Genomic DNA, 12,861 nt, shown 5'->3' with positions numbered 1-12,861 from the left:
GTGAGAATAAGTAAGGCAGGGGTAGGAAAGGGAGGGGGTAGGCAGAACTAGCAAGGATCCTCACCAAGCAAGGCCTGGAGTTTTCTGCAACTGGAAAAAGTCCACACGGAGTGAGGAGAAGTTGGCTTTAAAATCCTCAAATAAATTAAATAAAAGTTTAAAGCCTGATAGAAGGATTCATACTGTGATATTATCAGAGGATATTAGTTTGCATTTTTGAAACTAGGTACCTGAACTACTTCTTTCCCTAATATGGGATATTTTAACAGTCACCACATCTAGGGTTACCAGGTCTGTGTTGGAAAATACCTGGAGACTTTGGGGGTGGAGCCAGGAGAGGGCGGGGTTGGAGAGGGGAAGGGGCCTCATCATGGTATAATACCATACAGTCCACTCTTCAAAGCAGCCATTTTTGTTCAGGGGAGCTGATCTCTGCCAGCTGGCGATCAGTTGTAAAAGCAGGAGATCTCCATCCCCCACCTGGAAGCTGGCAACCCTAACCAAATCAATGTAATACAAATGCCAATCAATAGAGAATGCTTCTTAGTCCTGATGACCCTTGGGCAGAAGCAACATCCTGATATTTCATTTTCATATTTTCTCCAGGGTGAGAAGTTCACTTGCCTTTACAGAGTGCAATTTCTTGCTATGTTATCTAGAGCTTTGTATTACCCTGGAAAATGGTTATCTTTCCATGAAACAGCATCATGTCTGGGCTTAACATCTCCTAAATACTGAATCTAACCAGCTCTTTTGCTCTTAACTCTTCCGGCAGTTGCCTCATTGTCACAGAGGTGGTAACTTTGCGTTTGGACTGTACCACTTCACACAACATGTAGGAATGAAAAGAAGTCCCCCTCCACACACACAAAAAAACTAGATGTGAGTGAGAAGGTAAGTCTAGAAGCCTTCTCCCTGACCTCTAGTTTTCTGAGTGAAGGGAATATTTTTGCACGGATGACCATTCAAACACAGGAGCCCTGACCAATGTTCCCTCTAAGTCTTGTGAGCAAAAATTCTACTTTGTGAGCTACTGGCATTAAAGTGAGCTACTGCATAAATTAGTGTGCTCTGGGGACATCCTTCCTGAGCTAAGACAAAAATGTGTGAGCTAGAGGCTAAAAATCTGTGAGCTAACTCACACTAACTCAGCTTAGAGGGAACAATGGCCGTGACATGAAGTGGTACAGACCAGACACAGTTTACCACCACACTGAAAACAGATGCCAGAGAACACAACGTGAATGCTCTCTAAGTATCAATTTAACAATCCCTCAATCAAAACTTTCAGTTTTCTCCCACTAGTCCTGCTGCATCCTGGGTCAATTTGAGCACCTGCCTTTTCCCCTTACTGGGGCTAAAATCAACATAGGGGGGCATTTTCAGTGGGCAAGATTTTTTCCTCAGCACCTTAGCCCTAATCTACTCCCTTCACAGATCTCCAATGATCTAGTGGTTAGAGTGGATCTGGGAGATTCAGGCCTGAATCACAACACCACCATGAAATCTTGCAAGGGTTGCCAGTTTTGGGTTGGGAAATACCTGGAGATTTTGAGGGTGGAGCCAGGAGAGGGCGGGGTTTGGGAAGGGGAGGGGAGTTGCCTCAGCATGGTACAATGCCAAAGAGTCCACCCTCCAAAGCAGCCATTTTCTCCAGTGGAATTAATTTTGATCACCTGGAGATTAATTGTAATAGCAGGAGATATCCAGGTGCTACCTGGAGGCTGGTACCCATAAAACTTGCTGGGTGTTCTTGGGCCAGACATGCCCTCTCAGCCTTGTCTACCTTGCAGGGTTGTTGTGAGGATAAAACGGAGGAGAGGAGAATGTAAGACACTTTGAAACCCCACTGTGGAGAATGGTATAAATGAAGTAAATGAATAAGTCCACCAGGAGCAGGAGAACCGACTCCTCTTCACAGTGGAGTACGTGCCCTTATTCTTGGCCTTTGTTATCCACTGTGAATGTCACCAGAATAAGGCTCATGGCCTCTTCTTCCCCATGTGCCCTCCCTCCCCAGGCAGGAGAGTACATCCTCTCTAGAAAGCAAAGCAGAAGAGAGCCCTAGGTGATCCTCAACTGCCTTTTCAAGCTGAATGCAGGAAACTGCCTTATACTGAGCCAGATCTTTAGAATGTCAAGGTGACTATTGTCTATTCTGACTGGGAGCTGCTCTCGCAGGTTTCAGGTGAAGGCCTTTCACATCACCGACTACCTGATCTGGTTAGCTGAAGATGCAGGGACTGAACTTGGGACTTCCTGCCTGCCAAGCAGATGCTCTGCCAATGAGCCATAGGTCCTCCCTTATCTTCCTATGATCTTCCTTTTGCAGGAAAGACTCCTTATCTCGAAGAATATATAAACAACAGACAAATAAGTTGGTGCTCTCCTGAGTCACCCCTGCAGGTGAACCTAAGTCTTTAGGTCTCTGAAAACACCATTCTTCAAATGATACCATTTGCTTTCTCTAGTGACAGTATTTGTTGTGGTTTAAGTTGGGAGGAAGTTGCACAGATGTAGAGATAGGGGTTTTAAAAGTGTGAAAGATGCCTTTTGCCTTCCCAGCATCTCCCTGGCTCTGACACTCAGTCTATGTCCAGTCTTCCCTTGGACAAGACCACTCCCATGTAACTTCAATCCCTTTCCTCAGTCTATCACTCACCTGCCACCTCTGCAATATCACCGGGAACCATTTCCCTGGCCTTTATTCTTTGAACAGCCTTCCTGTCCGACCGATACACCTTGCCCATCTCAGGCTCATACTCCTTTAGAGCCTCTATGGCATTCTCAGCGTTCCTTTCCTGAAAGTAGAAAAGCCACCGTCCATCAGGGGCCAACGCTTTCTTTCCCACAACACCAGGCCACCGCAGCGAGGAAGTTCCTCACTGCCCCATTCCCTTTTCCCAAAACAAGTAAATTGACAGAAATACAGCAATGTAGGCTGCTTCAGAAGTCATGGTCCTCCAGATAAAAAACCAGAGGGTTTTAAGTCAATTTTCTGGGTTCCTTGTCTGTGCCCCCCGTCCCTGTCCTTTCCCCATCACTGCCTCTCACCTGTGCTTGACCTCCCCCCCTCTTTTTTTGTCATCAAGTCACACTGATTTGTGGTGAGTAACCTTCCCCCCTTGGGTTTCAAAGCAAGAGGCATTCAGAGGTGGCTTGCCATTGCCTGCCTCTGGGTAGCAGTCACAGACTTCCTTGGCGGTCTCCTATCCAAGCACTAACCAGGGCTGACCCTGGTTAGCTTCCCAGATCTGAAGAGATCAGGCTAGCCTGGGCCATCCAGGTCCCACCACTTCTCTCTTTATACCTTGCAAGAAACCTTCATTGTTACAGGGTGGCCATTACAGACTTGTAAAACGTGGCTACCACACTACACTCTGAACACCTTGAACGGTGCTCTGTTTATTTATTTGTTTGTTTACCTGCCATACTCCAACGATGGCATTGGCGATCAGGATCAGCAAGATGACAAATGGTTCCACGAAAGCTGTAACAGTCTCCTCGCCTTCCTCAAACCAGGCCAGCACCTGCCAAAAGAAAAAATGATAGATTCTAGGCATAGGGGAGACTCCTCAGCTTCCATCTTGTTCAGGTGCAGCTGGCCTCTTGCTCTTTTCCCAGTCCTGGCTCAGCCTGCCCTTGCCCTTCCCCCTCACGTTCCTGAGATCCTGCCTGCCTCTTGATTCTTGACATTTGGAATCTGACAGCTGAACCCCTGCCTGCCCCTTGCCGTGTGCTCCAGAATTCCATAAATTGATCCCATGAAACCCGAGAGCGCTGTGCAAAGGGTGTGCGAATGTATGTATTGTGTTATTGTGATTGTGCAAGCATTGCAACAGCCAGCACTGAGTGTGGAAGGAAGATGCATCTTTGTGCAAATGTTCGTGCAAGGGTCCATACTACACTCTGCTGGAGGGAGCTGTATGTGCAAATGCGTAAACCACTAAGGCACAATGGATAGTCAGGCTAGTGTGAGTACAGGGGTGGTGTGGGGACCAACCTACCTCCCCCACTTTGAGATTTAACACAAAGAAAATAGCCTAATAAAGCTGCTAGTAACATAGGGTTGCCAGCTTGGGGTTGGGAAATACCTGGATAAATAATGCCATAAAGTCCACCTTGCAAAGTGGCCATTTCCTCCAGGTGAACTCATTCTCCGTTGGAGAACCGCTGTAATAGTGGGAGACCTCCAGCCACCGCTTGGAGTTTGCCAACCCTATTTAATGTGATTTTTTTGCAAAGTTCAAGCCAAAATCTGTGGGCCAGTTCAGGGATCTCTGCAGTTAAGGTCACCAAGCATTGGCCAGCCCTTTCTCCTCCTAACTGACTGCGTTCTGCTAATTTCCCGTTCAGAAATTTGCTGCTCAAAACGTATTCATATAACCACCACACTGAAAATCAAGAACTCCACATTGCAAATAGCTATGAACGCAAATGTTTCCTAAATTAGCTCATGTTTAGTTATGTTTCCAGACAGTTTGTGCTTGAACCCAAGTCAAAGAAAAGGAAATAAATACTAGAACAGGATCCTCCAGCTGGAAAGTCTGGATTAGTTTTGTCTCTCAATGAGTGAAGCGTAGAGCTTGCTTGCACGGCATATACGAGGGAGAGAGAGAAAAGTAGACTAACTGCAGTCCATTCCCTGTGTGTGCAGTGTCCCTTCTACCATATTTATTTATATTGCGATTCCATTGCATATATAAATTACCCTCTGGAAGTGTCTGTTCTTCCTCCCAATCTGGACACACCATATTCCCCCAGTAGGGTTACCAGGTTCCCCGCAGCTTCTGGCGGGGTGGGGATTGGGTTGCCACCTCCAGGTTGGGAATCTCCTAATGATTTGGGAGTTGCACCCGGGGAGGGCAGGACTTCAGTGGGATATGATGCCATAGAGTCCACCCTCCAAAGTATCCATTTTTTCCAGGGGAACTCTGAAGTCTGGAGATGACCTCTAATTCCAAGGGATCCCCTGGTCCAGGGTTGCCAAGTCCAATTCAAGAAATATCTGGGAACTTTGGGGGTGGAGCCAGGAGACATTGGGGTGGAGCCAAGATCAAGGCTGTGACAAGCATAATTGAACTCCAAAGGGAGTTCTGGCCATCACATTTAAAGGGATGGCACACCTTTTCAATTCCTTCCTTCCATAGGAAATAATTGAAGGATAGGGGCACCTTCTTTTGAGGCTCATAGAATTGGACCCCCTGGTACAATCATTTTGAAACTTGGGAGGTATTTTGGGGAGAGGCACTAGATGCTATACAGAAAATTTGGTGCCTCTATCCCAAAAAACAGCTCCCCCAGAGCCCCAGATACCCGCGGATCAATTCTCCATGATTTTCTATGGGAATAAATCTCCATAGGGAATAACAGAGTTCCCAGCAGATATTTCCCTCCCCTCCTCCCCCTGAAGCGGGGGGAGGGCCTCCAAACCGGGGGATCCCCTGCCCCCACCTGGGGATTGGCAACCCTACCCTGGTCCCACCTGGGGCTAGCATCACTATTCCCCACTTTCTACAGTGAATAAGGAAACTGGCTACTTGACATGTCTGTTAGCAGTCCTCCTCCTTAGCTGAGAAGACTCCTGCGTTCCTGGAATTTCTGAGGAGTAGGGCCCAGGCTACATGAGAACCGGGTCGTTAACTGTGACCTTTACAGTGACCTAGAGCTGCTGAGCCAGGCCATGTGCTCCTGAAGGATTCGGTATCACACTCCATGAAGGCTGTGTCTCAAGTGTCGGAAACAAGACCATTGGGTGGGCTGTGGGGGAGACTCAAAGGGCCAAGAGGAGAGAAGCTCTGGTGGCCATTGACTCAGATTTTGTGGTGAGAATAAGAAGATTTGGGGGATAGATCCAGATGGGCAGCCGTGTTGGTCTGTAGCAACAGGACAAAGTTAGAATCCAGTGGTACCTTTAAGACCAACAGAGTTTTATTCAAGATATGAACTTTCATGTGCATGCACACTTCCTCAGATATCTTCTATTTTTGCACATACGAAGAAGAGTGCATGCACGTGAAAGCTCAAACTTTGTTGGTCTTAAAAGTGCCACTGGACTCTGGGAGTTGTCTTTACCATTTACTTGAGGGAATTCCTTCTTAAGAAGAACATAAAGGGGAGATGGTCCCCATATCAAAATATAGCAGTCACTAGTTTACTCAGATTGCCACCATTTGAGCAGTCTGCCTCCTGTGGAAGTGTATTCACCCCACTTTATTCAGATACCCAACTAGACAGAGCTCAGGGGAAAGTAATTATATGGGTTTACAATAGACACTGACTGTGTACAGCAGTGATTGGCCAAAAACAAGTGATGTCACTAACATACCACCTGCCTCCTTGTTGTTCCTGAAGCAGTTTTTCAACAGTTTTAAAAACTGGAGGTTTTTAATGGCAATAAACAAGGAGACAAATATATATATATATATATATATATATATATATATACACATACACACACACACACTGTGTGGGAGCATTAATGAAAAAGGAGGTGAAGACAGACCATTGAATCAGCACCCAGTTCAATAGCCAGTATGTCTGTCAAATGCACTCAAAGGTACAAGGAAACCAGGTTCAAGTTGCAGGAGACAAAATCACATTAAGAGTTTGCACACCTAATGGGGTATGCACCTTTCAAGATACGTCGCATTTTTCCTCCAGTGAACTAGAAGCAGTGAATTTTAACCTCACACCCATTGTGTGACACATTAGGCTAAGAAAGAAGGACTTGTCCAGAGCTGCCAGCCAAAGAGCTCTAGGTACAATAGGGCTTTGAACCACAAAAAGGGCTTAGGATGGTGACTAAGCACTACCTCAGCCATGGCTGGCGCTGATACGAGGCAAACTAAGCAATTGCCTAGGGCGCCATCCTTCTGGGGGTGCCCAATGTGGCTCAGTGAATTTAGCCTTGTCTAGGGTGCCAGACAATCTAGGGCTGGCCCTGACCATAGCATATCTCCAAATTATTTTGGCATATCCAAAAGATATACCAGTGCATCTGGAGATACACTCTACTGCACTGGTACTATGGGAAGTGTTCAGATGGAATATTGGTCTTCCATGGCCAGACTTCCAAACAGATCTGCCCTTATCAATAAGGGAAAATGTGTCTAATTCCTATTTTGTCTTTTAAGGGACTTGCTCTGATATGGACTAGCCCTGGTAGTTTCAAACTTTCTTGTGAGGCTAAGCCTGACCTAACCCCTTGTGCCAGACAAGGGCTGTGATAAGCAGAAATAAAATCCCTCTACAGAAGCTCAGAGATTCTCTCTTCTTTCATGTTACTTCACATTCATATTCCTTCTTTCATATTATTTTCACATGACTTCTTTCATATTACTTCATATTTAATAGGATGAATCCAAAGGTATGGATCATACCTTACCATTACTCAGAAAGTTGGATTAACCACCTAGGAAGGGCTAGGATCAATGTGGTTTGCCACAATACAATATCTCCCAACAGAGACTGAAAGAAAGCTGCATCCAGCACAGCACTGCGGTTAAGATAATGGGATGCGATAGGGGGACTATCCCCTGTTCCAATCTCACCTCCAACACACATGTATTTGGTGGCCTTAAGCAAGCCACACTGCCTCACATCTACTTTACAGGAGTGTTGTAAGAATTACAAGGTAATTTAGGTAAACACTGGAAGCACTGTTTGAATGTTTGATGCTATCAGCTATTGGCATGTTATATGCTGACCCCTGACCCAGTAGGCAACCCTTTGGTCTCAGCATATGTACTCCCAAAATGCTTGCATTTCCTCCCCACTGCTTGGATATTTCACAGACTCTCTTCAGCTCCACACTGGAAGCAGGAACTCTATACACAAAGCCAAGAGCACTTACAAAGGAGATGCAGGCCGCAAGCAGGAGGATTCGCACAAGCAAGTCTTCAAACTGTTCTATCACCAGTTCCCAAATGGATTTGCCTGACAAGTGAGAAATGATGCAATTAAAGGCTCAGAGGAAGCAGAAAGGGTAGAAATTCACACTGCCCTCCCTGGTTTCTGGGGAAGGAGCTTAGGGGAAAAGGTAACAGAAGGGGGAACGACTGCATCCAAAATTATAGATGAACTGCAAAAAACAGACCAATAATAGCTTTTGAGCAAGGCCTAGTCAGGTAAGGGTGAAAAAACCCCAGGTCTCTAGCATTGTTCTTCAAGGGCCTCAAAAACACAGATAACAAACGTCTGACAGCTATTTTTACTAGGCAGGGGACTTGGAGCAGAGAAATGGTAAGGAGTCTTCATCTTTTCTCTACCCCAAATCATTCCTGTCAGTCAGTTTTTCTCTGTAAGAGGTTCCAAGGATTCAACTTTTTCCAAGTGTCTCAACAACATCCGTATGGCTGGCCTACATTTCTGCCTCAGCGTCCAACAACATCACATTATAGTAGAGAATGATTAGGGTTTCCTCCTCAGAGGAGCATGTTCCAGGATCCCTAGTGTATATATGTGGAAGGGGGAGACAATATAAGAGGTTTACTTTCATTTTATGTTTTAGTTTAGTTTGGCCAGAAAGCTCAGGTGTCAAGGACAACCCTGCTCTGAAAAGCAGGGTTGAATCCTGGGAGATTTAAGAGGTGGTGCCTGGTTGATCAATGGGATAAGAGCAGGGCCTAGTATGGCTGTCTGGGGCGCAGGGTGGTACCAGGTCATCGAGATGGTAGAATTAATAGCAAAAGCTTTCAAAAGATAGCCTGCCCCCTTGATTCTAGGCCCCTCATTTATTCTGCTTCAAGACCCTGAGAAAAAGGCCGAAACCCTGAAACTTCCTGTCAAGCACAGAGATGCAACAGTCCTTCACTCCAATATACAACATTTATGAGAGAGAAATTATTTCACCCCCGCCCCCAATAGATACAATGGCTTTCCCTTAGATGTAGCATTTCCCATCTATGGATCAAGGGCTTACCTTCTTCAGCTGGGAGTTCTGTGGGGTTCAGAGATAGCATGGAGAGAGAGAAAGAGAGAGAGAGAGAGAGAGAGGAGCTGGTTAGAGTCATGATTATTAGGACTGTGGATGGAGTTGCCTCTATTGGGCAACAATAGAGACAGGGAAAGTCTTGTTTGAAAGCTGTGATTTAAGTTAGCAACAAGGACGGCTTCTCAGACAGAGATGAGGGTTAATATTTGAGATCAGAACTGCACCCTTGGAATTAAGTCCCAGAGTCAAGTTTAGGGTTACAGACTTGGGTCAAGCCGATGCCTGAGAATAAGGGGGCATCAGCTACGGTGAAAGACAAGGAAAGAATAAGATTTTGAAAGAAAGTATGGAATCAGAGCTACTACCTTGGAATTATAAAGTTAAGGAAAGGAGTCCTTGTCAGTAGGATTCCCCAAAAAACCTGCGGAGTCATGAGCCAGTATAGGTTACAACCAGCAATATGCCTATGCTATCTTATCTAAGTACATATTCACAATCCCCTTTTACCATCTCATCGCATTGATTCTACTGGGGACATCAGGACCTGTGTGTTCCCCATATTTCCTTTCTGAAAAGCAAGACGATCTTGGAAAACAGCATGCAAGGGAAAACTGGAGGGAACGACCATTTCTCTGCTGCTTGTTTGCCTACACCTTGGGGGAGAGGCTGCAGAAAATCGCCCACAATGATACCTACATGATAGGCCACCACCACATCCCTGAATTTTGTTGCCAAACCCATATTCCTCTCTTAGATCTACCCTGCATTTCGTGGCCCTAACATGTATAACTCTCTCTCCATCCCCCACCCCCCACCCCCCGGCTGCTCCTACAAGTTGCCCATCAGCAATTTTGATATCTGGTTCATACCAAAGGGAATTACTGGGTTATTCTTAGCAAAGCAGCAGCTGCCCTGTCCCCAGCCTGGCTACAACCTCCCCCTCTTTCTATCTGCAATGTTCTCTCTTCTGCTTTGCTTCAGTCTCCACCCCGGTTTACCTTCTGTGTCCAGCTTCAAATTCCCACCAGGCTCTTTCTCTCAGTCCCTTCCTGTCCTTCCTTCAATCAATAACCACTCTTCTCTGGTTTGCACTGAATCCACCTTTTCTTTGCCCTACCTTGTATCCATCCATCCTTGAGATCCAGAATCCATATACCCATTCGCCTATACATCTCTTGCAGGATCAATCTTTCTGTTTTTTAGTTCTTGTATCTATGTCCTTCTATCCTGCTGCCCCTTTTTGCATCCTGGCATCTAGCCACATGGGTACCAAGATGCCTCTTGGCTTTAATGGGTACTCACCATTGAATCCATATTTATCTAGATTCCTCTTCACCTGCTCCGGAGAGAGGCCTGTGTGCTCGCTCACCCCAAAGTAGGCCAGGCACTCCTCGCCTGTCTTGGCATGGGCGTTCTCCATTTTTGCCCTACCACAGCTGCCCTGTTGCTGTGCTTAAAATTGTCCCCCTTTCCCTTCGGCACGGACTTCTGCTGCTGCTCCCCTGGCTGTCCAGTCAATGGAGTGTCACTCGTGCCCCCTGTGAGTTCCTCCGGATTCTCAGCAGACCATGGTCCTCGACGCACAGTATCCAACGATGGAGGGAAAGCCCAGACGACCCGTCCTCGTACAGAAGCCTTCACCGAGCTCTGGGGCTGGCACACGTCCTTATGAGGCAGCCCGGGGCCCAGATCCTCGGACAGTGTCCGTGGGTCCCCATTGGGTGCCTGTCGCTGACATCACCTCGGCCACCAACTCGCATATGGCCTTCTGCGGAGAGAAGGTATTTTTGCTGACTTGAGAGGGAGAAGCCAGGAGGATGGTTGGCTTGGAGGGGGCGAAGCAGGGTAGAGAGGCCGGGTGGCCACAGACCCATGTGTCAGTCAAATCCTTGCCCGTTCCTTACAAGAGATCTCACTCCAGCCTCCCCCCTCCTGTCTCTAACAGATTTAGGAGTTATTTCTGTCACTTGTCTTGTCTATAATGAAGATACACGAAGAACTGGGTTGCCCTCAGTCCTGTATTTATTACTAAATCAATCTGTCATGTATTTCTCATTTACACACTTGCAATGTTTCACAATCATTTACCTATATCTGAATCAATATATTTAGACAAATAGGTCTACAGCAATCTTTCTTTCTTTCTTTCTTTCTTTCTTTCTTTCTTTCTTTCTTTCTTTCTTTCTTTCTTTCTTTCTTTCTTTCTTTCTTTGTCAGGTAAACTGTCCATCTCCTCAGTACACAATCTCTGACACTGATAAAACAGATGACCTAGAGAAATTCACATCTAGGGAGATCCTATGGTTTGGTGAAACATTTCCTCTGAATGTGATTTTGGCATCTCGGCTGTCATGGCTGTGGTCCCCACCCAGATCTTCTGTGAACTTACTGTTTAATACATTACATATTGTAGATGTCATTATGGCACCCTGTGATAATTAAACCCAGTATTTATTCATACTATTTTAGGCCACCTTTCTCTATATATAGGATTCAAGTCAGCTTGCTTACATTACCTATATAGTGGGTGGAAATATAAAGTTCCTTTAGCTTTTGGTAAACCAGCAGCTAGCCATTTCATAGAAGGACTTCGACTTAAGAACCTAGAGAAGACCCCTGCGCATTCAGACCAAAGGCCCTTCAAGTCATAAAAACAAAAGAAGAGCCCTGCTGGATCAGACTAGTGGTCCATCTGGTCCGGCATCTTGACTCACACAGTGGCCAACCAGTTCTTCAGTACAGCCAACAACAGGGCACAGAGGCCAAGGCCTTCTCCTGATGTTGCTTCCTGACTCTGGGATTCAGACTTATCCTCCATGAATCTATCTAATCCCCTTTTAAAGTTGTTTATTCCTGTGGCCATCACTACATCCTCTGGCAGCGAATTCCACATTTTAATCATTCTCTGTGTAAAGTGGTATTTTCTTTTGTTCATCCTGAACCTACTAACCATCAACTTTCATTGGATGCCCTTGAATTCTAGTATTTTGGGAGAGGGGGGAAATTTTCCCTTTGTCAACTCTCTGCAGCCCGTGCATGATTTTATAAGCCTCTATAATGTACCTCCTTAGTCATATACCATCCTGTTTCCTGAAGAGGTCCACCAGGTGCTTTTGGAAAACCTAAGTAGGACATAAAGAGCAACATCACTACTCCACTATTGTCCTCAGTGGCCTACTGTGTGCAGTGCAGTGGTTTATAGAATGGTCAGGACAGGTTCAAATCCCAACCTTGTCATGAAGCTCACTGGGGACTATGGGCCAATCATTATCTCAGTTTAACCCACTGGGTGTCTATGGGCCAACTGGGTGTCTCAGTTCAGCTTACCTCAGAAGAGTGTTGTAGGTAAAATGGAGGGAGAGGACCAAGTACACTACATAGAGTTCCATGAAGAATGGATGGGATAAAAACCTTATATTGACTTTGAACAACAAGAATTAATATTATTATGTGTGGGGGGAAAGAAAAGTGATAAGGTTCAACTCTTACACTTCTTAAGCAAAGAGCTGTGGACTAGAAGACCGAGTAAGCTCAGCTCAATGGTGAGTTAATACTGCAGTTAATGGGGAATTCATGGGGAGATTTCCACATCCTTTCAAATGCATATCAACAATATTGTCTTCAGTGTTTTTAACTTTCTGCAACATTTACAATAGAAACAGTTTTGCACCACTGCAATTCCTTCCCATTTAGCTGATGATGTTGGAAAAATTACCCATGATCAAAGTCAGACCAAAATGGATAACTGGACCAACTTCCTGTAAAATTTACAGCAGTAATTGCCCAGCATATCTTCTATATAAGCAGCTAATAATTCTAAAGGCATCGAAAGTTTACAAAGTGCTGCAGTTATGTAAAAGTAATCAGGTTTCTGTCTGGGCCAGTATGGTGTAGAAGATGTTAAAGTGCTGGACTAGGGAACCATG

At 45.6% G+C, this 12,861-nt stretch overlaps 1 protein-coding gene across 2 annotated transcripts in view; it reads right to left on the bottom strand.

Moving 5' to 3' along the window:
* The window catches only part of ATP2A1 (ATPase sarcoplasmic/endoplasmic reticulum Ca2+ transporting 1), a 42,974-nt gene extending 32,369 nt beyond the window's left edge, over positions 1 to 10,605 (bottom strand). The window contains exons 1-5 of one of the 2 annotated variants that reach the window (XM_060255596.1): positions 10,238 to 10,605; positions 8,924 to 8,941; positions 7,856 to 7,938; positions 3,426 to 3,530; positions 2,663 to 2,801 (exon numbers count right to left, since the gene is read on the bottom strand). In XM_060255596.1, the coding sequence (XP_060111579.1) occupies positions 2,663 to 2,801; positions 3,426 to 3,530; positions 7,856 to 7,938; positions 8,924 to 8,941; positions 10,238 to 10,355 (463 nt within the window). In that variant the 5' untranslated portion in view covers positions 10,356 to 10,605. The remainder of the gene's footprint in view (positions 1 to 2,662; positions 2,802 to 3,425; positions 3,531 to 7,855; positions 7,939 to 8,923; positions 8,942 to 10,237) is intronic. The other variant, XM_060255597.1, reaches the window with a different exon arrangement.
* Positions 10,606 to 12,861: the final 2,256 nt, after the last annotated feature.

This window comes from Heteronotia binoei, chromosome 15 (assembly GCF_032191835.1).
Source record: "Heteronotia binoei isolate CCM8104 ecotype False Entrance Well chromosome 15, APGP_CSIRO_Hbin_v1, whole genome shotgun sequence".
Classification (NCBI taxonomy): Eukaryota; Metazoa; Chordata; class Lepidosauria; order Squamata; family Gekkonidae; genus Heteronotia; species Heteronotia binoei.
The sequence above is the reverse complement of the archived record's forward strand: the minus strand, read 5'-3'. Positions and strand labels throughout refer to the sequence as shown.